We start from the raw sequence: 24,582 nt of genomic DNA on the forward strand, positions 1-24,582 counted from the left end.
TAGACAGAAGCACGTATGCACACAAAATACCACATGAAGATGAAGACAGAGACTGATGCAGCAGAAGCCAAGGAATGCCAAAGACTGCTAGGATGCCAAACCTTTAGGATGTAGGAGACAGGCATGGAACAGTCTCCCTTCCAGATCTCAACAGGAACTAACACTGCCAGTACCTTGTTCTGAGATTTCTAGCCTCCAGCCCACACAGTACATTTCTGTCTAAAACATCCAGGTCGTGGTTCTTTAATATGGCGCTAGCAAACTAATACACTTATCACCTTCACTTTCTAACTTTATAATTGTCTGTCTTCCTGACTAAAATGTCAGCTCCATGGGGTCAGGGATTTTGTTTGTTTTGTTTACTTTTTTTGCCCCCTAGGCATGTGGGATCTTAGTTTCCCAACCAGGGATCAAATCGGCACCCCCTGCATTGGAAGCAAGGAGTCTTAACCACTGGACTGCCAGGGAAGCCTCTGTTTTGTTTACCCTTGAAACCTTAGCCTGTAGAATATTTTCTGGTACAATGTAGCTCTCAGTGTCTGTTGAAACAAATACTTTGGAGGAAAGATTTTTCACAATAATTTGGACACTTCATTTGGAAAACAATCTACATGAAAAATTTCCCCCTTATAAAGCAATAATTGAAAACTTTATCAATTTAAAATAGCATATAAAATGTACTCTGGTTACTTCTTTGGGAGGGGGAAATCTTAAACCCTCAGAAGTTGTTCCTACTTCTGGTTTCCCTTGCTCCCTGATGGCAGAGTGCTTGGGACTATGAATATACATGGTTAAGGTAGGGAGGTCAGCCATCAGGGCTTCCTGATTGCTTCTTCCAGCTTTTAAGTCTATTCTCCTGAATGAATTAATGTAAGGTCCAGGGCAGAAAACCCTTCTCCTCTTCCTCATCCTCATTACCTTCCTCCTACAATGGGCTCAAATATTTGAGTGGTTCAACACCTGTGTTCAGGAATTAGAAGAACATAATTCTAGTTTCTTCAGGGGAAAAACAAAACAAAACAACTAAAAAACTTCACTAACGCCTATATCACTTAATTTTTTAGTTTTTTTTTTTTTTCAGTTTAGGGGAAGAAAAAATTTTCCTCCACCCTCTGAGGATCCCTGGCTGGGTCTGAAAATTAAACTGACAAAAAATAGATTAATGCAAGAAGATCATTCTGATTCATATTGCTTTACATGATACAAGAGCCTTCATAAGGAAATGAAGGCCCACATCAGTGACAAAACTTACTAGCTTTTATATTGGGTTGAACAAAGAGAAGCAGTTGTGGGAAAGTGACTTAATGTGGGGAGGCTAAAGGAAGATAAGAATTATAACAAGGTCTGTTTGTATAGAATTCTCTTGCTCTCGATTTCTTGTCCTTGAAGATAAGAATGTTACTTTCCTTCTGGTACTAGGGAGGGTATCTTTCATATAGAAATTTTATTTTCTGCTTTTGAGAAAAAGAAGGAAGGTCAGTATTTTTCTTGTATTTGATGTGTTTCAAGGTCCCCCAACTCAAAATAGCCATTATACCAAAGCAGCACATACCCTGAGGTGGTATACCCTGAACCCCTTCATCAGCGCACTCCCTGGGAGGTAGGTTACTAGCTGCAGGGTGAGAAAACAGAGTGGTTACCCTCCTTATACAAGGCATGGAGAACCTGCGAGGGGTAGAATTCAAATCTCTTCAATCTCAATCCAGTGCTCTTCCTGGTGTACTGCTCATAGCTGTAGATTTTCTCTTTTTTAAACAAAGGGTGGGATCCAAAGATTTGGTTTCAGAACTGGAAGGTACAGAGAATTCTGCAGGTCTCTGTAGTTAATCACCTCTGGCAGCTCTGAGCAGACTGTGGACAGACAGTGAGTAAGGGGAGGACTGGCTCCAAGTGTCCCATCAGTGATCTTCCTTCAAATACACATGCAGGATACACACCACTACCAAGGGCACCAGCCTTGAGAGATGCTCTTGATAGAAATCCCAGAGCCCCAGGACTGACATTAGGCACCACTTAAATTCAAGAAAGTAGGGAAAACCATTAGACCATTCAGGTATGACCTAAATCAAATCCCTTATGATTATACAGTGGAAGTGAGAAATAGATTTAAGGGCCTAGATCTGATAGATAGAGTGCCTGATGAACTATGGAATGAGGTTCGTGACATTGTACAGGAGACAGGGATCAAGACCATCCCCATGGAAAAGAAATGCAAAAAAGTAAAATGGCTGTCTGGGGAGGCCTTACAAATAGCTGTGAAGAGAAGTGAAAAGCAAAGGAGAAAAGGAAAGATATAAGCATCTGAATGCAGAGTTCCAAAGAATAGCAAGAAGAGATAAGAAAGCCTTCTTCAGCGATCAATGCAAAGAAATAGAGGAAAACAACAGAATGGGAAAGACTAGAGATCTCTTCAAGAAAATTAGAGATACCAAGGGAATATTTCATGCAAAGATGGGCTCGATAAAGGACAGAAATGATATGGACCTAACAGAAGCAGAAGAATTGTACAAAAAAGATCTTCATGACCCAGATAATCACGATGGTGTGATCACTGACCTAGAGCCAGACATCCTGGAATGTGAAGTCAAGTGGGCCTTAGAAAGCATCACTACGAACAAAGCTAGTGGAGGTGATAGAATTCCAGTTGAGCTATTCCAAATCCTGAAAGATGATGCTGTGAAAGTGCTGCACTCAATAAGTCAGCAAATTTGGAAAACTCAGCAGTGGCCACAGGACTGGAAAAGGTCAGTTTTCATTCCAATCCCAAAGAAAGGCAATGCCAAAGAATGCTCAAACTACCACACAATTGCATTCATCTCACACACTAGTAAAGTAATGCTCAAAATTCTCCAAGCCAGGCTTCAGCAATATGTGAACCGTGAACTTCCTGATGTTCAAGCTGGTTTTAGAAAAGGGAGAGGAACCAGAGATCAAATTGCCAACATCCGCTGGATCATCGTAAAATCAAGAGAGTTCCAGAAAAACATCTATTTCTGCTTTATTGACTATGCCAAAGCCTTGGACTGTGTGGATCACAATAAACTGTGGAAAATTCTGAAAGAGATGGGAATACCAGACCACCTGATCTGCCTCTTGAGTAATTTGTATGCAGGTCAGGAAGCAACAGTTAGAACTGGACATGAACAACAGACTGGTTCCAAATAGGAAAAGGAGTACGTCAAGGCTGTATACTGTCACCCTGTTTATTTAACTTATATGCAGAGTACATCATGAGAAATGCTGGACTGGAAGAAATACAAGCTGGAATGGGGAAACAGTGGAAACAGTGGCTGACTTTATTTTTCTGGGCTCCAAAATCACTGCAGATGGTGACTGCAGCCATGAAATTAAAAGATGCTTACTCCTTGGAAGGAAAGTTATGGCCAACCTAGATAGCATATTCAAAAGCAGAGACACTTTGCCAACAAAGGTCCATCTAGTCAAGGCTATGGTTTTTCCAGTGGTCATGTATGGATGTGAGAGTTGGACTGTGAAGAAGGCTGAGTGCTGAAGAATTGATGCTTTTGAACTGTGGTGTTGGAGAAGACTCTTGAGAGTCCCTTGGACTGCAAGGAGATCCAATCAGTCCATTCTGAAGGAGATCAGCCCTGGGATTTCTTTGGAGGGAATGATGCTGAAGCTGAAACTCCAGTACTTTGGCCACCTCATGTGAAGAGTTGACTCATTGGAAAAGACTCTGATGCTGGGAGGGATTGGGGGCAGGAGGAGAAGGGGACGACAGAGGATGAGATGGCTGGATGGCATCACCGACTCGATGGATGTGAGTCTGAGTGAACTCTGGGAGTTTGTGATGGACAGGGAGACCTGGCGTGCTGTGATTCACGGGGTCGCAAAGAGTCGGACATGACTGAGCGACTGATCTGATCTGATCTGAAGAGTTCAAAGAACTGAGGGAAGCCGGCCACACTAAAAAGAGGTTGGGTGAAAAATACAGAGATTAGCCAAGCTGGAATGAAAGTGTGGCTGTGTAGGAGGTAGGGGGAGAAGACGGCATGGTGGGTGGAGTGGAAGGGTCACATTCTTGTGCTTGAAGTGCAAGGATAACAGCGACTAGATAGAGAAAGAGGCTGGGACCAAAGGGTATTGGACCGCTATGCAGGCGCAGGCCTAGGAGCGGAGGCTCCAGGGCTGCCCCATGGCGGCATCTTGGTACCAGGCGCACTTATAGTTTAAAAACCCCCTATGCTTTGGTTTCACGAAACGACCCTGTGGCAGATGCTGAAGTAGTCGGGGTGACCATGGTGATTATTTCTCTCAGATTCCCAGTTCTTGCTCACTCCCAGACCTCTAAGGCTAACAAAGCTCTTCTGGAATTCTAGGTTATTCTGTGACCTTCCAAGAAGCCTCTCCCCAAATTCCTTTCTCTACAAATTCTGGGAAGCACAGGAGAAGCAGCCTGCAGAGTCGCAATCATTTACCTGGCCACCCTCAGTGACACAGCTATCGCTTCCCCTCTCGGGGGCTGGGCTATTCTGCACCGTCCTGTACTTGCTTGGGGTCGGGGGCATCCAGGAGGCGACGCGCCCCTGGGAAGGTTGTGCGAGTAGCAGGTGTCCTGGGGCGGGCTTCTGGGCTCTGCAGCGCGGGAGGAGGCGGCGGCGACGCTGGCTGGCAGGCAGATGATGCTCGGGGCCCGCAGCCGTTGGGAGGCAGCGTGAGCCCGAGAGAACCCGAAGCCGCCGCGGTGGCAGCAGCGCCGGAGCGCAGCCTCCTCCCGTTCCCATAATGCACAGGGAGGCGGCGGCGGCAGCATCACTGGCCGCCTGGGTGGCTGTGGCGGCGACCCGGAGGACCCCGGGCACACCGCGCGCGCGCCACTGCTCGCGGCGAGCCCGGGAGTGATGGCGAGCCCCCCGCAGGCCGGCAGCGCTTGAGGCGCCCCGCCCCGCCCCGCCCCGCCCTGCGCGGCCCGCCCCGCCCGGCCGGGCCCTGCCCTCCTCCCAGCCAGCGGCTGCCGGGGCGCTTCCTAGTTGGCGCGGGCGGCCGCCCAGGCGAGGTGCGGCCTCCGCACAGGCGGGGGGCGTCGGCGCCGCGGGGCCCGCCATGGCCGCGTCCGAGCTCTACACAAAGGTAAGGCGCCCCGCGAGCCGCGCCATGGGGAGGGGGCCGCGCGACCCGCCGCCGTCGGCTGTCAGGCCAGGGAGGGGCCGGGGCGCGGGGGCCCGGTGAGGCCCCGCCTGCACCACCCCCTTTCCGAGCCTTTCAAAATCCCGGTCCCTGCCCGCCCGTGGGTCAACCGCAGGGGCGCCTTCCTCGTTCGGGCGTTGATGGTTAAGGCGGCGGGGGCAGCCCTGCCTCGGGGTGCCTCTCTGATCCCTGCCACGCTTCTGGGCCGGGAGCAGTGCGGGTCTCTAAGTGGAAAGAGGCCCCCTGTGGATTTAGTAGGGCGGGCCTGGGTCAGGATTGCTCAGCTCTCAGTCTTGCTTTAGGAAAAATCCTGGCTGGTGGGAGATGCTAGATCTGGTAGATCTGATCGGTCTCTCCCTGAGGGACACGCGCTTAAAATAACGTCTTGTGTTGGTATGCGGTGCCACTTGAACCGCCAGCCAACCTTTCTGTGAGATTTGGAATCCTGCAAACGGTCGCCAGTCGATTTTCACGTTTAGTTGCCGGGTTTCAGATTGCTTACCCTGGGGTGGAGAGCCCCTGGGGAAGATACGAATAAATGCAAGCTGATTTCACTGGGATGGTGGATACTCATTTGTCGCTGGGAATTTGCAATCTGCGTGTAATCCCTCAGAGCCTTGTTAGGCTCCCTGTCTTCACCAGCCGCTGGGGCGAGCCTTCTCCTTCTGGGTTTAGTTCAAGGGAACTGGCAGCCTTTCCTTTCTTATACTGATGCCAATATTCTCTGGTGCTGCTGATCTCTGAATGGCATATTTTGGAGAACTTACCTGTCAAGACAGTGTGTGGTGCCCTTTGTGACTCTGTGTAGTCATGGCATTTTATACTACCACTCCTGTGTAGGTCAGTGTTTTGTCAGCTATTAATTACCTCCAATGCCAGTTAACAGAATTGCCTTAACTACTCTAGTTTGCATTTGTGTCTTGCATTTCAAGTCTACATTTATGGTCCCAGAATCATTGCTTCCAAATACGACCCAAGTAAGCCCAAGTTGCAGCATGTTATAGAAGGAAGAGGTCTGGACCACCCCCCCCCCCCCCCCCCCCCCCCCCGCCCCCCACTCCCCGCATCCAGAGACCTTGATTCTTCTAGTCTGGGCCTTTTCACTTACTGTGTGACCTTGGGCAAATCACTTAATCTCTCTGTACTTCAGTGTACTCATCTGTAAATGGAGTTAATTTTACCTGCCCTGCCTCTCACAAGGCTGTTGTGAGTATCAAACTTAATAATAGATGGGATTGCTTTTGTAACCTGTGAATTTCTTTACAAGTATAAGGTATATTTCTTCAAGCATGAAATGAGTTTGCATGAAACATATCCTGGGATCTCTTTGTTTCCAGCTGCAGATTTGAAAACTACACAATTGAAACTTCTCCCTAAACCTGGTCATTCTTAAGGCATTGTGGATTCTAACATATGATTGAATGCAATTGGAAATTGATCTGAATTTACTTCATTAAGAAACACTTATATAAAGCTAACTATGTGTCAGGTACTGTTTTAAGTGCTTTATACATATTAACTCATTTCTTAGAGGTAAGTGCTAAGAAATATCAGTCATTTTCACAAGAAGAGATAGGGTCTATAAATATTCCTCAATTACTTTGTATAGACTCCATTCTTCACTGCCTGAGGAGTCCATCCTTCAGCTGCCTGCCTATTTGTAGCCTGCTTAACAAGACTGGTTGGATAATACGTTTCTCTTGGATTTTGGATCTGTATTCCCAACCACCGCCCCCCCATACCCCCAAATAATTGGCAAGAAAAAAATTTTAAAGATCCTGGGATTTTTAAAATTTTAAGTTTGGGGGCTTTGGTAGTGGCATCATCACAATCTGTTTTAAAATTCACCCTCTAGTCATTGTAAAGACAAACTGGTTTAGGCATCAATAAGGAAGTTGAGCTTAATTGCCTTCTCCTAAATACATTTGTATCTAAGAATAATCTGGTCACTTGGCTTGTTGGCTTATTCTTTTTGTGAGTGGACCTTAGCTTAATGGCAGGCAGAACTATTAATTGAGCTCCTCCTGAATGCCAGGTACCCTGCGGAATGTTGAGGGGTTCTCACATGAACAAGACACATCCTTTTCCTCAAAGGGCTCACAGCCTGCTTCTTTTATTTTTGGCCCAATTTGAATCTCCAAGGGCATAAATAACCTGCTGTTGCCTCAGCAGCAGGCAGACAGCTGGTATGATATTTATTTGTAGAAGTTAGGGAACAGGTTGGGACATGAGAAGGTTGGAATGAGTCTAGAGATAGAGGCTTGCGTAGTGATTATTAGAGGAAGAGGGAAATCATTAGAAGTAATATCAGTGGATAAACACAAGGATTTTTCCCTTGCAGAGGATTATAGGGAAGGAAGTTCTGGGGTAGTCTACAAAGAAAGACATAATAGTGACATGCCATAATTATGATATTCAACATAAAGCAGTTAAATTTGTAAAGTGCCCTTTTAAATAATGTCATTCAGAGCTTAAAGGCAGATTTAGATGTGTGATACAAATCAGCTCCTATTACAGTGAAAGACAAAAGATCGTTCAGTTTATTCTTTTTAGCTACATTGATAATAGTTTTGTCACAGCAATTTAGCAGGGCTTCCTTTTTGTAAATTTTTCCAGCAGTATAAACATTTTCAGGGCAATAGCCTGGTTCCTAGGATACAGCATTTCTGGAAACTAACATTTTGATTAAAGCATGTTTGTTGTTGGTAAAAATAACAGCTTTATTGAGACAGAATTCACACACCATACAATTCACCAATTTAAAATGTACAGCTCAAGGATTTAGTATAACCACACAGTTGTGTGTTGATTTGCTTTTAGATCCACCTGACTTGTTCCTGAAAGAATCACAGGGGGCTGGGACATCTTATTATATCTGGCTTTAAAAATGTTTGCTAGTCATGACTTGCCAGTGGATATCTGAATCATGACATCACCTGTAACTACTTTCAGCAACTTCAAAGGATTCAGCATTTGTGGAACAGGGTTTATTAATTAGACCTGAATGGGTCACCAACAGCAATAAAATGGCATCCCAGTCTTCCTCTCATCAGGTTCCCAGACTCCACAGGCAGCACATAAATGCTGTCGAATAGCCAGCATTACCTCAAGTTTAATTAGGAGTCCCATAGTTTGTCAGGATGCTGAGTTTTCTAACAGTGCAAAAGCTATCTAAACCCCCAACTTGAGAAGCCAAGTAAACTTCCTTAGGTGAAACACCTGTTAGGCCAATAGATTGTATATCTGTAATCTTCCTTTCCCATTGTATTTCTTCATACCTACCAAAGCCACATGGACTAGATATTTTCTGGGATAGTTCCAATTTTATGTTCTATGCCATTGTCCCTTTAAGGCATCAATCCTGGAAATTCTAATATTTTGGTGTTGAAATTGCATTTTTCAGACTGCTTCCAATATCTTAAAGCAGAACAGAAATCTCTGATATTGTGCCCTGATTTGGGGCTTTGGCAAGTATATTCACTTTTCTAAAGTCTCCTGTCAGGCTCCTTCTGTCTATATTTCTTCCTAATGTTCTTTGGCCTGTTAATGGTTGGAAACCTCTGTAGCCTTTTGTTTGTCCAATTCTTCTCCTTTACTAATTCTAATTTCACTTGACATCCAGCTGACAGTTCTGTCTCAATGGCCTGACTTGTACACATTTTATCTTATTATAGTTATTTGTGTATATGTAAGCCACTCCCGCAATACTGTTAACCCCCTGAGATGCTGATCAGGTTTGTTTACCTCCTATAGAGCCTAGCACAATGTCTTCCACATAGTAGGTGCTCATTAAGTATTTGTTAGATGCATGAAAGAATATTTTAACAGGAGAGAAACAGAAAATAATGGTTTGGGATGATTAGTCCACTTGTAGGACAGAAGCAGAGTACAAAGAAATGGTTAAACAAGTCAGCACATTTTCAGGCATGTTGAACAGGGTGAGTAATAGAGAGGAGAGCTGGGCATCACGGAAACCAAGGAAACTGTTGGAGGAAACAAAATGGAAAGTGATGGACATCTGCTAGACTGAGGTACAGGCAGAAGGTGTGAGAGTTCTCTGTGATGAAGCAGATTCAAGGTAGGAAGGAGAGGGAATAGTGTAAGTTAACACCAGTGGCTCTAGCTTAGAAATTGGAAGTTAATTCTCATGTATGTCGAAGTTTTGCTGACTCTGTGAAACTTGTAAGCTACTCAGAAATACTTCTTTAGACTGCTTGTGCAAAGCAGAATAGTCTTGATTTCCTCTTGAAATTTGTTACTGTTTCTTGAAGTGTGACAGTTTGATGTATTGCCCAGTGGCTAAAAGGTTACCAAAAAGTTACCATTTTAATGAGGGTTGTTACTGCCAGATAAATAGTTTATATATTCCTGGTGCTTTTTGAAGTAGGGGGGCATTAGGATGATCTGAATGGGCTTCCAGGGATTTAACTTCAGCTTCCAAAAGGTTGAGATGGGGTGGAGGGGGATAACGTTCCTATTGAGAGTGTGGAAGAGGCAGCAAAATTCATCAGGAGAATCTAGAGGCACATGGCCCACTGGAGGATGGATTGGCTTTGTTTGTCCCCAGTTTAGGTAGTTCTTAACAAAGTATGAGGTATTATCAGAGTATAAACTCCTGGCTGATTTGCAGAATAAGATCTGACCCTAGGTCAAATACCAAGTGGGCAGCCCCACTCCACTCTGACGGGCCTGTCCTGTCCCACAGTGGTTTTCCCAGACTTTCTCCATTTGTCAGCCTGGGAGACTGTCTTCTTCCTTCCCTCTGGCTCCTACCTCTGTGTCTCTGTCTTTCTCTGATCAACTTTATTTATGTATAATTTGCATGTAATAAAATTCATTTTAAGTGCACAGTTTGAGTTTTGATATTCTGTCATGTATCCACCATCACAAACAAGATACAGAACATTTCTGTCACTCTCAGAAGTTCTTAGGTTCTTGGGTTCTTCTCTTCCCCTGCTTATTCAAAGCATTTACTGGAGTTGGCTCACCTGCAGGGGCAGGGGAAAGAGTTGTGTGTTGTTGTTTTTTTTTTTTTCCCAAAAATGTATGTTATAGTTCCACTTTGGAGCCCAACTGATACTGATAACGATATAGAGACCCGCACTTCATCGACAGTGGGAGAAGGGAGTAGATGGAAAGGAATTTATATGGTTTATTTAATCTTTCTTTCATTCCTCACCTTTACTGATGGTGTTTGCCTTTGATGCCTTGTTTCCTTAGGTCATTAGTGTGCTAAAATGCCCTTTAGTCAATTCAGCCCTTTAACAGTTCTCTTGCCCCATCGACCTTAGTTGTAATACCTGTCTGGGTTTGTACTGATAGAGATTTGTAACCTTTACAGAAACTTATCCCTGGCTTCTTCACACCATAGACAGCCTCCACGTCTCTTTAAAGCCCTTTTCAGTTGAAAGTCTCTTTAACCAGCTTCCATTTGCATTAAATGTCTCCACAGAGGCCTTTTGCCAATCGTAGAACTTAGGGATGATGTGATTATGCTTTAATTTCAAAATAATAGCTGCAAACTTGATTGAAATCAAGGGAGAAGTGCGTCATCCACTCCTAAGTGTTCATGAGGAACATTTATCTACCTCATTTGGTCTGAAGTGCCACTGTGTTCATAAATGTGAGCACAGGGCTGGACTGGAGGGAGAGGGGACATAAAAAAAGAAAAGTTTTGTCTCTCTATTCACTCATACAAAAACATGCATTGTGTTGGCCAGGAATCCTGTGTCTATGGTTGGGGTATATTTTTATTTTATTTTATAATTATTTAATAAATATATTCTGAAGGAACTTCAGAATGGGAGAAATAAAATGATCAGGGAAGTGAAGAGGCTTGACAGAATAAAAAGACAGACTCTTCAAAAAGATGAAGGTAAACTGGGAAAATAGTGAATTATTTAACATCAAGATTAGAAGTTTATAACATCAAATCCCAGTTTAGTAAGGATACTTGTTAGAGCTTGAAATAAACAGTCATTTAAAATGAATTTCTAATCTAACCATTGTTTTAGACATATGAGACACATTGTCTCAGGTTATGATATCAGCTAAGATGTAGATAATAGAAAGGGTCTGGCTAATTCATGGATCATAGTTCTGACACATAGACTTTCCAGATCTCTCTTTGATAGTTTATTAGCCAGAACTGTTTTAGTTGGAAGTGATGGAAACCCAACTCAAAGCCAAAAGGGATTTTATTTGCTTAGATGTCCTAAAAGCCTAGGCATGGCTAGATTCAAGACTCAGACATGGTCTCTGGTATTCTCTGTCACTGGCTTTCATGTCAGACTGCTATTTGACATTGGTTTCATCCTCAGGACAGTTCTTTTCTGGATGAAAAAAGTGGTAAGTGGCACCCGCCAACCACATGGTCTAGCTCTGGGCCTGGAAGAAGAGAGCCTGGTGGAGCATTTCTGACTGACCTTGCTTGTGGTCATGTGCCCTCTCCTGACACTGTGCTGAGGAGGTGATGGGGGAGGAAGGCAGTGAGCAGTCCAGTCTTGCTCATCTCAGAGGCCAGAGGGAGGATAGGACGTTGTGATTGATAGTCCCACTCAGACCTTGTGGGGTAGCTGAAAGCTGTTCCCCATCAGAAGGAATGGTGCTAGAGAGACAAAACAATATCCACTATGAATCAGTCACCAAAAGTGCCAAAGTGCCTGAGTTCTGCCTCCTGTTCTGATTTTTGAGCAGATGAATGGGAGGGTTTTTGACTGGGAGGATATTGGCTATCTTTCCCCTAGAGAGTAACTTCTAATTAAAAGAAAAGCCTTGGAGAATCCATAACAGCAAATGTTGATAAAGCATATGAAGGGGGATAATTAGGAGTATGAGAGTAATAGATATATACTACTATATATAAAATAGATAAGTAGCAAGAATTTATTGCATAGCATGGAAACTATATTCAGTATCTTATAACAACCTATAATGAAAAATAATCTGGAAAAAATATAAAATGGAATCACTTTGCTGTACTCTTGAAACTAACATAATATTGTAAATCAACTATACTTCAATTTTTTTGAAGGTAGATGATTTAAAAATTATCTTTTATTCAGTCCTAATTAGAAAGTAATTTTGTGTGAGTTTATGTGTTTTAAACAAACACTATTGTGTTAGACTAATTTTAAATTAGGCTAGACTAGTTAGAACCTAATTTTTCATCTTACCATACTGGAGTGATTACAATAAGATAATCAGCTATTTCTTTAAGGATACACTGTCTCTTTAAAATTTTTTTATAGCAGTACTTAAAACAACTTTTAAACAAGTTTGATCTCTCTATGCTCAAGCTGAAAAATATCTTCTAGTTTGCTAAGCATCATGCTCAGGTTGGAAGCAGAACTACTAGAGATATTTTCCATAAAATTAGGAAAAGTACTTCTTAATAGTAATAAATTTGGGTCAAAATCTGGATTAAACTTTCATCGATTTAGAATGTGTATTCGTTAAAATCTTATTTTGGAGATGGGAAGTTAAACCCACTAGAGCTAATATTGTATCTTAACCCAGCCTTCCTGTTGATACTCATTGTTTTCATTCTAACAAAGATTTCTCAGCTTCTGCACTATTCTGTTTTCTGGGGACATGTCCTGTGTGTTGTAGGATACTTAGTGGCATCTCTAACCTTTATCTGCCAGATCCAGTAGCAACCCCCAGCCACCGTTGTGACAACCGATCCATGTTGTCTACAGACATTGCCTAATGTTCCCTAGGGAGCAATCCCTGGTCTCCTGCCCCTGCTTGAGAACCACTGCCCTAGATCTTGAGACCTAGATTAGGGTAGGAAAAGTGGGAAAGAGTTAAAAATAAAAATGGAGATTAATTGGAAAAACTTTTAAAAATTGACTTTTTAGTAATACCTCTTCTGCTTATAGGAATGTTGTATTATAGATAATTCAGAAAATAAAAAAAGCATAAAGGAAAATTTTGTAAAAACAAATTATACCATCCAGAGATTATCATTTTCAACCATTAATTTACTTCTTTAAGTCTTTTACCTATTTATATTAGTATTTTTATGATTTTTAAGCTTAATATATATTGAGATAATTTTTATATTATAAATATTTCTTTATTAAAAAAATTTAAAGCAAAAATTTTTAGACTGTGCTGTGCAGCCTGTAGAATCTTAGTTCCCTAACTAGGGATTGAACCCATGTCCCCTACATTGGGAGCTTGGACTTTTAACCACTGGGAGTCCTATAAAATATTCACTAAAAATGTTTTTCATGGCTGCATAATATTCCATCACCCAGGTGTACCATAAATTATTTACCATAATTTATTTTCACCGTGGGCTTCCCTGGTGGTTTTGTTGGTAAAGAACCCACCTGCCAGTATAGGAGACATGAGTTCAAACCCTGGGTTGGAAAGATTCCCCAGAGGAGAAAATGCCACCCACTCCCATATTCTTGTCTGAGAAATCCCATGGATCAATGAACCTGGCAGGCTACAATCCATGGGTTGAAAAGAGCCTGACATGACTTAGTGACTGAACACTACCACCACTACCACCAATTTTCACTGTAAAAAGAAATGTACTATGATGAACATTTGTTGTACATAAATCTTTGCTTGGATTAGTAAGCTTTAGTCAATTTCAGACTCTACATCTCTTTGGCAAGGGTTGGCATTTACGATTTTTCAGGGTAGGGTATTGATATTTATTTCATTTTAAAAATAGCACTTTTTATATATGTTGCTTCAGGGCTAGGATGGCCAGATGTCCCATTTCTGTGAGATGCCTTCTGCCATCCAGTACCTTTATTCTGTTTGGAAAAATCCTCTTAGAGTAGGATATATGTTTACTGAAAAAAACTAATCCTTTTGGAAATCTGAACTATCTACTTTTTCTGACAATTTTCCTTATTGTTGTTCTTATTCACTGTTTCTGCTTGATCTTGGGTGAATCTGGGTCAGAAAGCATAATAGAATTAGAAATATTTTTAAAAAGAGAAAAAAACAAACAAACCCATGAAGCTGCTGTCTTAAAGTATAAACAATTACATTGTAACTTGAAAACTACCTGAATACATGTTATTTCCAACAAAATGAATATATGTTACAAGGATATGCTTGTAAACAGCATATCCTTCTAATTAGAGCAAACTACTATTTGTCTGGAGTGGTCAGAGGATGAGTTTTTCTTCAGCGAGCCGTTAAGAACCTGAGAGACCTTCCGCACAACCACCTGGGCTTCCCAGGTGACTCAGTGGTAAAGAGTCTGCCTGCCAGTGCAGGAGACGCAAGAGATGCAGGTTTGACCTCTCAGTTGGGAAGATTCCCTGGAGTAGGAAATGGCAACCCACTCTAGTATTCTTGCCTGGAAAATTCCATGAACAGAGGAGCCTGGAGGGCTACAGTCCATGGGGTTGCAAGAGGTCGGACACCACTGAGTGACTGAGCACACACCTATTTTAAAGCAATTAGGATGGAACAAAACACACCAGTGATAAAGACGTCACTGTAAAATGGACTCTTCATACATAGAAGGTGTTTCGGGGTTTGTGAGGCCTGCCGGCATTGCTTGGTATAACAGCCCACTTTAAGGACTGGTAGCCACAAATATGGTTGGAGATTGATTGTGTGAAAATTTAGGTATTGAAGACATAGGAAACTTGAGTTGAAGCCTTAGCATCCTTGAAAGTTCTTTGCTCTTCTTCCTCCACTAAAACATAGAAATTCACCTTATTTAGTTTTCATTTGCTTTCTTCTAAAAACTGTGACTTGCATAAATGCATGATTCCAAGGCAGTACAATTAACAAATAATAATGGTGAATATTTACTGAGGCCTTACTATGGACCAGACTGTTCAGAGGACTTTGTTACAACTGTTCCTTCCTTGGCTTCCACCTCTCCCAGTACCTGAAACTCAGGGAGTGTATCATAGCTGTCAAGGCATGAACTCTGCACTTGAATTCTGGTTTGAATCTTGGATTCACTATTCACTATCTCTGTGACCTTAACATTTCTGTGCCTCAATTTCATCATTTTTATAATGGGGATAACAATATTTACTTCATGAGATGGAGTAGCTCTATACAGTCAGCAAAAACAAGACTGGGAGCTGACTGTGGCTCAGATCATGAACTCCTTATTGCCAAATTCAGACTTGAATTGAAGAAAGTAGGGAAATCCACTAGGCCATTCTGGTATGACCTAAACCAAATCCCTTACGATTATACAGTAGAAGTGAGAAATAGATTCAAGGGACTAGATCTGATAGACAGAGTACCTGATGAACTATGGACAGAGGTTCGTGACATTGTACAGGAGACAGGGATCAAGACCATCCCCATGGAAAAGAAATGCAAAAAAGCAAAATGGCTGTCTGAGGAGGCCTTATAAATAGCTGTGAAAAGAAGAGAAGCAAAAAGCAAAGGAGAAAAGGAAAGATAGAAGCATCTGAATGCAGAGTTCCAAAGAATAGCAAGGCGAGATAAGAAAGCCTTCCTCAGCTATTAATGCAAAAAAATAGAGGAAAACAATACAATGGGAAAGACTAGAGATCTCTTCGAGAAAATTAGAGATACCAAGGGAACATTTCATGCAAAGATGGGCTCGATAAAGGACAGAAATGGTATGGACCTAACAGAAGCAGAAGATATTAAGAAGAGGTGGCAAGAATACAGAGAAGAACTATACAAAAAAGATCTTCATGACCCAGATAACCACGATGGTGTGATCACTGACCTCGAGCCAGACATCCTGGAATGTGAAGTCAAGTGGGCCTTTAGAAGCATCACTACGAACAAAGCTAGTGCGGTGATGGAATTCCAGTTGAGCTATTTCAAATTCTGAAAGATGATGCTGTGAAAGTGCTGCACTCAATATGCCAGCAAATTTGGAAAACTCAGCAGTGGCCACAGGACTGGAAAAGGTCAGTTTTCATTCCAATCCCAAAGAAAGGCAATGCCAAAGAATGCTCAAACTACTGCACAATTGCACTCATCTCACACGGTAGTAAAGTAATGCTCAAAATTCTCTAAGCCAGGCTTTAGCAATACGTGAACTGTGAACTTCTGGATGTTCAAGCTGGTTTTAGAAAAGACGGAGGAACCAGAGATCAAATTGCCAACATCCGCTGGATCATTGAAAAGGCAAGAGAGTTCCAGAAAAACGTCTATTTCTGCTTTATTGACTATGCCAAAGCCTTTGTGTGGATCACAATAAACTGTGGAAAATCCTGAAAGAGATGGGAATACCAGACCACCTGACCTGCGTCTTGAGAAACCTGTATGCAGGTAGGGAAGCAACAGTTAGAACTGGACATGGAACAACAGACTGATTCCAAATAGGAAAAGGAGTACATCAAGGCTGTATATTGTCACCCTGCTTATTTAACTTCTATGCAGAGTACATCATGAGAAACGCTGGGCTGGAAGAAGCACAAGCTGGAATCAAGATTGCTGGGAGAAATATCAATAACCTCACATATGCAGATGACACCACCCTTATGGCAGAAGTGAAGAACTAAAGAGCCTGTTGATGAAAGTGAAAGAGGAGAGTGAAAAAGTTGGCTTAAAGCTCAACATTCAGAAAACGAAGATCATGGCATCTGGTACCATCACTTCATGGCAAATAGATGGGGAAACAGTGGAAACAGTGGCTGATTTTATTTTTCTGGGCTCCAAAATCACTGCAGATGGTGATTGCAGCCATGAAATTAAAAGACACTTACTCCTTGGAAGGAAAGTTATGACCAACCTAGACAGCATATTCAAAAGCAGAGACATTACTTTGCCAACAAAGGTCCATCTAGTCAAGGCCATGATGTTTCCAGTAGTCATGTATGGATGTGAGAGTTGGACTATAAAGAAAGCTGAGTGCTGAAGAATTGATGCTTTTGAACTGTGGTGTTGGAGAAGACTCTGGAGAGTCTCTTAGACTGCAAGGAGATCCAACCAGTCCATCCTAGGAAATCAGTCCTGAATATTCATCAGAAGGACTGATGTTGAAGCTGAAACTCCAATACTTTGGCCACCTGATGCGAAGAGCTGACTCATTTGAAAAGACCCTGATGCTGGGAAAGATTGAAGGCGGGAGGAGAAGGGCATGACAGAGGATGAGATGGTTGGATGGCATCACTGACTCAATAGACATGAGTGTGAGTGAACTCCGGGAGTTGGTGATGGACAGGGAGGCCTGGCCTGCTGCAGTCCATGGGGTCGCAAAGAGTCGGACACGACTGAGCGACTGAACTGAACTAATGCACTTAGAAACGTTAGCAATTATTATTGTTGCTGTTCTGGAGAAGGCGATGGCACCCCACTCCAGTACTCTAGCCTGGAAAATCCCATGGACGGAGGAGCCTGGTAGGCTGCAGTCCATGGGGTCTCAAAGAGTCGGACACGACTGAGCGACTTTACTTTGACTTTTCACTTTAATGCATTGGAGAAGGAAATGGCAACCCACTCCAGTGTTCTTGCCTTGAGAATCCCAGGGACAGGGGAGCCTGGTGGGCTGCCGTCTATGGGGTCGCATAGAGTCAGACACGACTGAAGCGACTTAGCAGCAGCAGTAGCAGCAGCAGTTCAGTTACAGCTGTCTTTCTCCTTTCTGTCATGCTGCTTTGTCTTCTTCATAAGCTCAGCTACCTCTTATTGCCCCTTAGAGACCAGGGCTCCTCAGCTCTGTCCTTGACCTTTCCTTCCTCCCACTGTGGCCTGATCATCTCCTGATGAGTCAGGACCAGCCCTGTGCCGATGACTTCCAAATCTGTTTCTGACCTACTTGCTCTCCCTATAAACAACAGACAACTGCCTTATGGCCATCTTTAGAAGCATCTCAAACCTAAAGTATTTAAAATTGATCTTTTTATCTCCTCCTTCTTCATGCCACTGTACGATACTTAACTTCTCCATTCTAGTTTTCCCATCTTTAGGATAGGATAATAGTAATGCCTGCTTCATAGTTTTTTTTTTTGAGGATTAAATGAGATTGTTAATGCAGAGCACTTACAGGAATCCCTGGTACATATTTAAGAAATTTGACCCACTCTGATTGTTGTTATTTGCATTCTTTATGTGGTGAATAGCATCAACATCTAATTCAAAACTCTAACCAAAAACTTAGAAATTATCTTGACTTTCTCCCTCACCCCCCCACCATTCCCATCCTACTCTAACTGATCAGTTTCCATTTCCTGGTATTATTTTTACTCTGTTTTCATCCTTATTATTATTTCTTTCCTGAATCCCCAGGTAGTGTCCTAAGCAATTTTTGGTCTTACTTCCTGTGATCTGTTTTTCATTGTGCTACCTGAGTGATGTTTATGTAGTGCACACATCTGATCCTATCACTCTCTGTCCTGAAATTCCTCAGTGATATCCCCATTGAATTTTTCCTTGAGAATAAATTTATTGATGTAGTGCTTCCTAAACTTTGGTGTCCATCTGAATCACCTGGTCTCATTCAATTGGAGATTCTGACGAAGATCTGGGGTGGGGGTGGGGGTGGGGCGGAGACAACTAACAACTTCCAGGTGATGCCGGTGTTGCTGGATTGAAGGCCATGCTTCCAGTAGTGAGGCTGTAATGCACAGGGCTCTTCCTAACTTACCTTCACCCTGGGACTGCCTCGTCGCTCGTGTTTCCCTTGGGGCATTCCGGTCTTCACTTGAAGTCAGGAGCTTTCCAGGTGCCTTCTTGCTGCTTTGGAGCATTCCCCTTGCCTGGTTTTCTCTACTCTTTGTGAGTTAGTTCCCCCAGACCCGGTCTGGCTAAGATGCCCCTGTGTCCTGACACCTACCACGCTGCATTACAGTTGTCTTATCTCCTTGTATATTTCTGAGCATTGTAAGGACAAGGGAGATATCTTGTTTTGATTACAATTTTTATTGAGATATAATTCACATACAATGCAATTCATCTATTTAAAGCATGGAATTCAGTGGTTCTCACCTGTTTTTTGACCCAGCATCTAGACCAAGGCTTGGTCTGGTAACAAGCCCACAATTCAAATAATACATTAATTAAATAACATGAAAGTACCATTGGCAGTTTTTCTCTAAATCTTCCTCTCCATACCTGTATTTTTGGAATTGAACATTTTAGCATTCATATCATCTTATTTATTCATCATTAACTCTTCATGAGGCTTTCCTGGTGGCTCAACAGTAAAGAATCCACTTGCAATGCAGGAAACTCAGTTTTGATCCCTGAGCTGGGAAGATCCCCTGAAGAAGGATGGCAACCCACTCTAGTATTTTTGCCTGGGAAATCCCATGGACAGAGGAGCCTGGCAGGCTGCAGTCCATGGAATCACAAAGAGTCAGAAATGACTTAGCGATTAAACAACTATTAACTACTCTTACTGAGCTTCTTCCTCCCAGCCCACACTCCCCTTTTTGGCACCAGGGATGGGATCCACTTGATTTTTCTCTTGGTAAGTTCTGATGCGTTGTTATAAATCACTATCCCTTGTTCTCCGGTGCTTCCAGTTCTGTTTTCAGCTCATGCTGTAACAAGCAGTACTGATCCAAAGCACAGATCTCAACATGCTGCTTTCTTGCTCAAGACCCACCTACTATTAGTATGAACTTATTCCTTAGCCTGACATTCAAGATTTTTTCTAGCTCTAATCTCTTGATTTGGTGTTTTACAACACTGGAGTTCTTAGACTTTCTTAGTTCTTATATGTAGCAATCATCTGAAATACTTTTTAAAATGTAAATTTCTGGGTCTTGCCTCCAGAAATTGATACAGTGATTTTGAGAGTCCCGAGAATCTGTTTTTCACCAGTGTGCCAAAAGAGATTCTGATGCAGGTGGTCTGTGGAAGCCCTCTCTCAGAAGCTGAAGCAACCTTGCTGCTAGAGGCTCTGTTCCAGCTTTACTTGACTCTGTTTTTTGTTCACCATGTTTCCCTCTCGTGTGTGTGTGTGTGTGTGCTAAGTTGCCCAGTTGTGTCTGACTCTGCATGGGCTTTAGCCCACGAGGCTCCTCTTTCCGTGGAATTCTCCAGGCAGGAATACTGGAGTGGGTCACCGTTTACTCCTCCAGGGACTCTTATCAACCCCGGGACGGAGCCTGAGTCCCTGGTCTCTGGCATCGGCGGGAGGATTTTTCACCACTGGCACCAGCTGGGCCACACGTGGTTTCCCTCTTGCCACCTAGTGAAGCTCAGTAAGAGTTGATGGAATTGGAGTATTTGTTGAGTGGTGGTGATGAGTTTTTTTAAATTGTAAGATGACATTACTGTTGACATATTTTCAGCCAATTCCCCGCCCCACCCCGCCACCGCCACCCCGGCTATCCTTAATGTTTTACTTTTAATAGAATATGTGAGAAGACCTGGCACATAGTAGTGACCCAGTAAATCATTTTGCTATTTTTAAAGGCAGCGGGAAAAACTGCCTCACTTATGTTAAAACTTAATTGAAAGTCTTCTGTGGTGAAAGATGTTCCATTACTTTTACTAATAATAGGTGTGAAATAGCATAAGAAATGACTTGCAAAATTACTTTGGGAGCTTATTTATTTATAATTTTTAAAATTTGAATTAAAAAATTTTATGGGAGCTTTTTAAAAAATATAACAAAAAAAACTGTGAAAATAATGAATGTTTAGTGCAGAACCTTTGAAAATTCAGAAATACAAAAGAAAAAAATTGCATGTAATCCCATTGTCCTAGATGCTTTTAATAGTTGATGTAAGTATAGTGGAGTTTTCTTGTGTATGTATATTTTCTTTAGCAAAACAGTTTATTTTGTGCAGAGTATTTTGTAGCAAGATTTTTTTCCTCTAAAGAGTATATTTTAAACATTTTCCTCTACCAATACTGTTTTGATCTCCTTAGAGATCAATCCTAAAGGAAATCAACCCTGAATATTCATTGGAAGGACTGATGCTAAAGCTGAAGTTCCAACACTTTGGCCACCTGATATGAAGAGCCGACTTATTGGAAAAGACCCTAACGCTGGGAAAAACTGAAGGCAGGAGGAGAAGGGGATGACAGAGGACAAGATGGTTGGATGGCATCACTGACTCAATGGACATGAGTTTGAGCAAGCTCCAGGAGATGGTGAAGGACAGGGAAGCCTGGCGTGTTGCAGTCCATGGGGTTGCAAAGAGCAACTGAACAACAGCAACAATACCAAAGCATATTCTCAAATACTGTGTTTTTTAATGCTTCCAAGTAATATGTTGCATGAATTAGTCATATTATTCAACCAATCCCCTATGATAACTATGTCCAATTTTTTGACAGTTTAACTAAAGAGAATCAAAAGCCTTTGTGTGTTCCTTTAAAAAGAAACTAATTGTAGTTGTCAGTGAATCATCTGACTATAATTATAGAACATCCCATTTTTCTACAATAACAATATTGGTGCAAAAACTTGATTATCGTATCAATGTTAAGAAGATTAATCCAGTTAGAGCTTAGAAGGACTAAAAAAAAAAAAAATGCAAGAGTATCAAAGCACTCAGGAATAAATCCTTAAATACAACTACATATTTGGTATATTAGAGTGTCAGCCACAACAACCTGCTAGAAGGAAATTCTCCAGACTAGAGAGTTAGATAGATCAAGGTTATTGATCAGCGTGCCAGGGGAATGAAGCAGTAGGTTAGCTCCAGCCTGAGAGGACAGTGGGTCTCTTCCTTCTCCAGGATTTTGGAAATCATATAGTGGGATAAGTTGTGTTGAAGTCAACACATTTCTGTACCTGCCTATTCTTGTTAGTCGAGGAGACTATCCCTGACTAATTAAAGCCATTTGAAATTTGCCAAGCTCCTGCATCCATATTTAATGACGGGACAGCCTGGTTGCTCAGAATATGTTGGATTTAGAAATAAAAAGTTGACTTAGGCTAAAGGGAAAAGAGTTATACAGCAGAGACAGTTATTAAAAAAAAAAAAAATCACATTTACTAAGTAACTTGGGAAATAACCTCTGAGACATAAGATCTTGAAAAGTCTGAAAAGGAGTCTTTTTGTTAATGTATTTCAAATAGACCCCCTTGGTTTACAAATATTTTCTTATGATTTGCTTCCAACTGAAATATGTTGGGAAACTGGGCAAGGGTTCTTAGGGGCCAGCTTCTTCAGAAGACATTGAGTCCCTCTAGGGCAGAAGTGGTACCTCTTTGGGTCCAATAATTTTCTGAGTCTGTGTCAAGAACAATGCCTTATATTTAAGAAAGTTGGAATACTCTGTGGACCATGCAAAGTTGCCTCCTCGGTTATTGCCCAACAGAGTCTTGCAGGTCCAGTTTATCCCTTGAAGCCAGGGCTCCCACTATGGTGTGTTTAATAAAGTGAAAGTGAAAGTCACTCAGTCATGTCTGACTCTGCAACCCCATAGGCTATACAATCCATGGAATTTTCCAGGCCAGAATACTGGAGTGGGTAGCCTATTTCTTCTCCAGCGGATCTTCCCAACCCAGGGATTGAACCGGGGTCTCCTACATTGCAGGCAGATTCTTTACCAGCTGAGCTATCAGGGAAGCCCCATGTTTAATAAGGATGTGGACAAAACATGCAGAGTGCAATTTAACTGGTTAAAGTAAGGATTAGGGTGTGTCATCTGAGTTTATGAAAACCTACATGGTGGGGTCATTTAGAAGAACATGCTGCTAAGTCACTTCAGTCGTGTCTGACTCTGTGGGAACCCATAGACAGCAGCCTACTACGCTTCCCCATCCCTGGGATTCTCCAGGCAAGAACACTGGAGGGGATTGCCATTTCCTTCTCCAGTGCATGAAAGTGAAAAGTGAAAGTGAAGTCCCTCAGTCGTGTCTGACTCTGTGCGACCCCATGGACTGCAGCCTAGCAGGCTCCTCCGTCCATGGGATTTTCCAGGCAAGAGTACTGGAGTGGGGTGCCATTGCCTTCTCCGTTAGAAGAACATAGTACCAGTTTAAAAAATCTGTAAGAGTCCACTGTAATCTATATCATTCTGTATATTAAACCTAGATTCTTAAAATAATGTTTTTCTTAACGTTAAACATCTCCCGTATTCTTATTTGGGCTGCATATCTGTTGGTTATTTTTCAGGATTTTCTAAGGTAACTATTATAGGCTGGTGAAATTTAATAAGTCTGAATGGGTAGAGGCCAAATTAATTGTTATAAAATATATATGGGTAAAATAGTGCCACTACACATGATTCCAGCTTGCAAATTTCTTCTTTTGGGTGGCAATTAAGATTTTGTAAGTCTGAAATTATATAGTTTGATTTTATTCAGAATGTGGTCAATATATAGACACAAAGTCACAGTCAGAGCACCAGAACTACCTCTGTGCATGCTGTTCACTTTAGTCAGTTTAATTCCTTAAGTAGCCAGTTGTCCTTTGGTTTTCATTCTTCAGTGTCACAGCACAGTGACATCAGATGCAGCTGGAGCTTAAAGAAGGGTTGTGTTAATTAATTCCAGTGAAACAAAAACTGCCTCAAATAATTAATGGAGTACAGTCTCATTAAAAGACTTTAGAACTTTTTTTTTCCCAAGGACTAGAGAAGGAGAATGGCACAGATTGTTCACTTGAGACCATTTTAAGCTATTGATGCATCTTACAGTCCTCATCTAGTGGTTCTGATTTCAACATGAATCATTCAGGCCATGTAGTTATTTTCTCTTGAGGCTCTCTCTTTGCCTTCAGTGACAGTTTTCAAGGAAGAAGTTCATGAACTTAGGCTTTGTTACAATCTAAAAATGGCCTCTATTTTATCATTTTATTTATAGCTGTCATATTTTAGTTTAAATACTGTTGACCTAGCAAGCAAACATTTGTGTGTACAAGTAGGGTGGCAAATACCAGGTCAGGTTGCCTGCTGGGTTATTGGAGAGAAGAAGAGACTATGTATGTTCCCATCATTGTTTCTGTCAGCTGATCTTGCTATTATAAGGTTCTTTTTTTTTTTGTCTTCCAAATAGTTAAGGACAGTGGGATTATTGGACTGAGAAAGCCTGAATTAGGGAAAACCAGGTTGTGAAATAAGTAGGAAGATCTTTTTCCCATGTGATTAAATTATCTTGGTTTTCCAACTCAACGTTTTATAATCAGTAGAAGCTTGCATTCTGTGACCTATCCTTTGAGGACACTGCCTTTTAGCAAACTAGAAAGTTTAATCTACCTTTAGGTTTAATAATAGTTAAAAGGGGGCTTCCCTGGTGGCTCAGAGGATAAAGCGTCTGCCTGCAGTGCAGGAGACCTGGGTTCGATCCCCGGGTTGGGAAGATCCCCTGGAGAAGGAAATGGCAACCCACTCCAGTACTCTCCCCGGCAAAATTCCACAGATGCAGGAGCCTGGTAGGCTACGGTGGGATTGCAGTGATCCCGCATGACTGAACAACTTCACTTCTTAATAGTTAAAAGGGGAATAAAAGGAAATTAACACATAACATGTAGTTTACAGTTTTTTTCTTTAACAGATAAAAAAGGTCTACGTTTTGTTGTGTTGTTGAAAACATGTTCAAAA

The 24,582-nt window shown here is 42.0% G+C and overlaps 1 protein-coding gene across 5 annotated transcripts in view; it reads left to right on the top strand.

The window, feature by feature from the left end:
• The first annotated feature begins 4,911 nt into the window (after nucleotides 1–4,911).
• Nucleotides 4,912–24,582, top strand: part of MYO5A (myosin VA) — a 205,274-nt gene continuing 185,603 nt past the window's right edge. For 3 of the 5 annotated variants that reach the window (XM_070797534.1, XM_070797535.1, XM_070797536.1), the window contains exon 1: nucleotides 4,945–5,091. In XM_070797534.1, the coding sequence (XP_070653635.1) occupies nucleotides 5,065–5,091 (27 nt within the window). In that variant the 5' untranslated portion in view covers nucleotides 4,945–5,064. Of the gene's footprint in view, nucleotides 5,092–6,485; nucleotides 6,638–24,582 lie in introns of all 5 variants that reach the window. The other 2 variants (XM_070797533.1, XM_070797537.1) reach the window with 2 other exon arrangements.

The sequence above is a fragment of the Bos indicus genome, chromosome 10 (genome assembly GCF_029378745.1).
Source record: "Bos indicus isolate NIAB-ARS_2022 breed Sahiwal x Tharparkar chromosome 10, NIAB-ARS_B.indTharparkar_mat_pri_1.0, whole genome shotgun sequence".
NCBI classification, from domain to species: Eukaryota; Metazoa; Chordata; class Mammalia; order Artiodactyla; family Bovidae; genus Bos; species Bos indicus.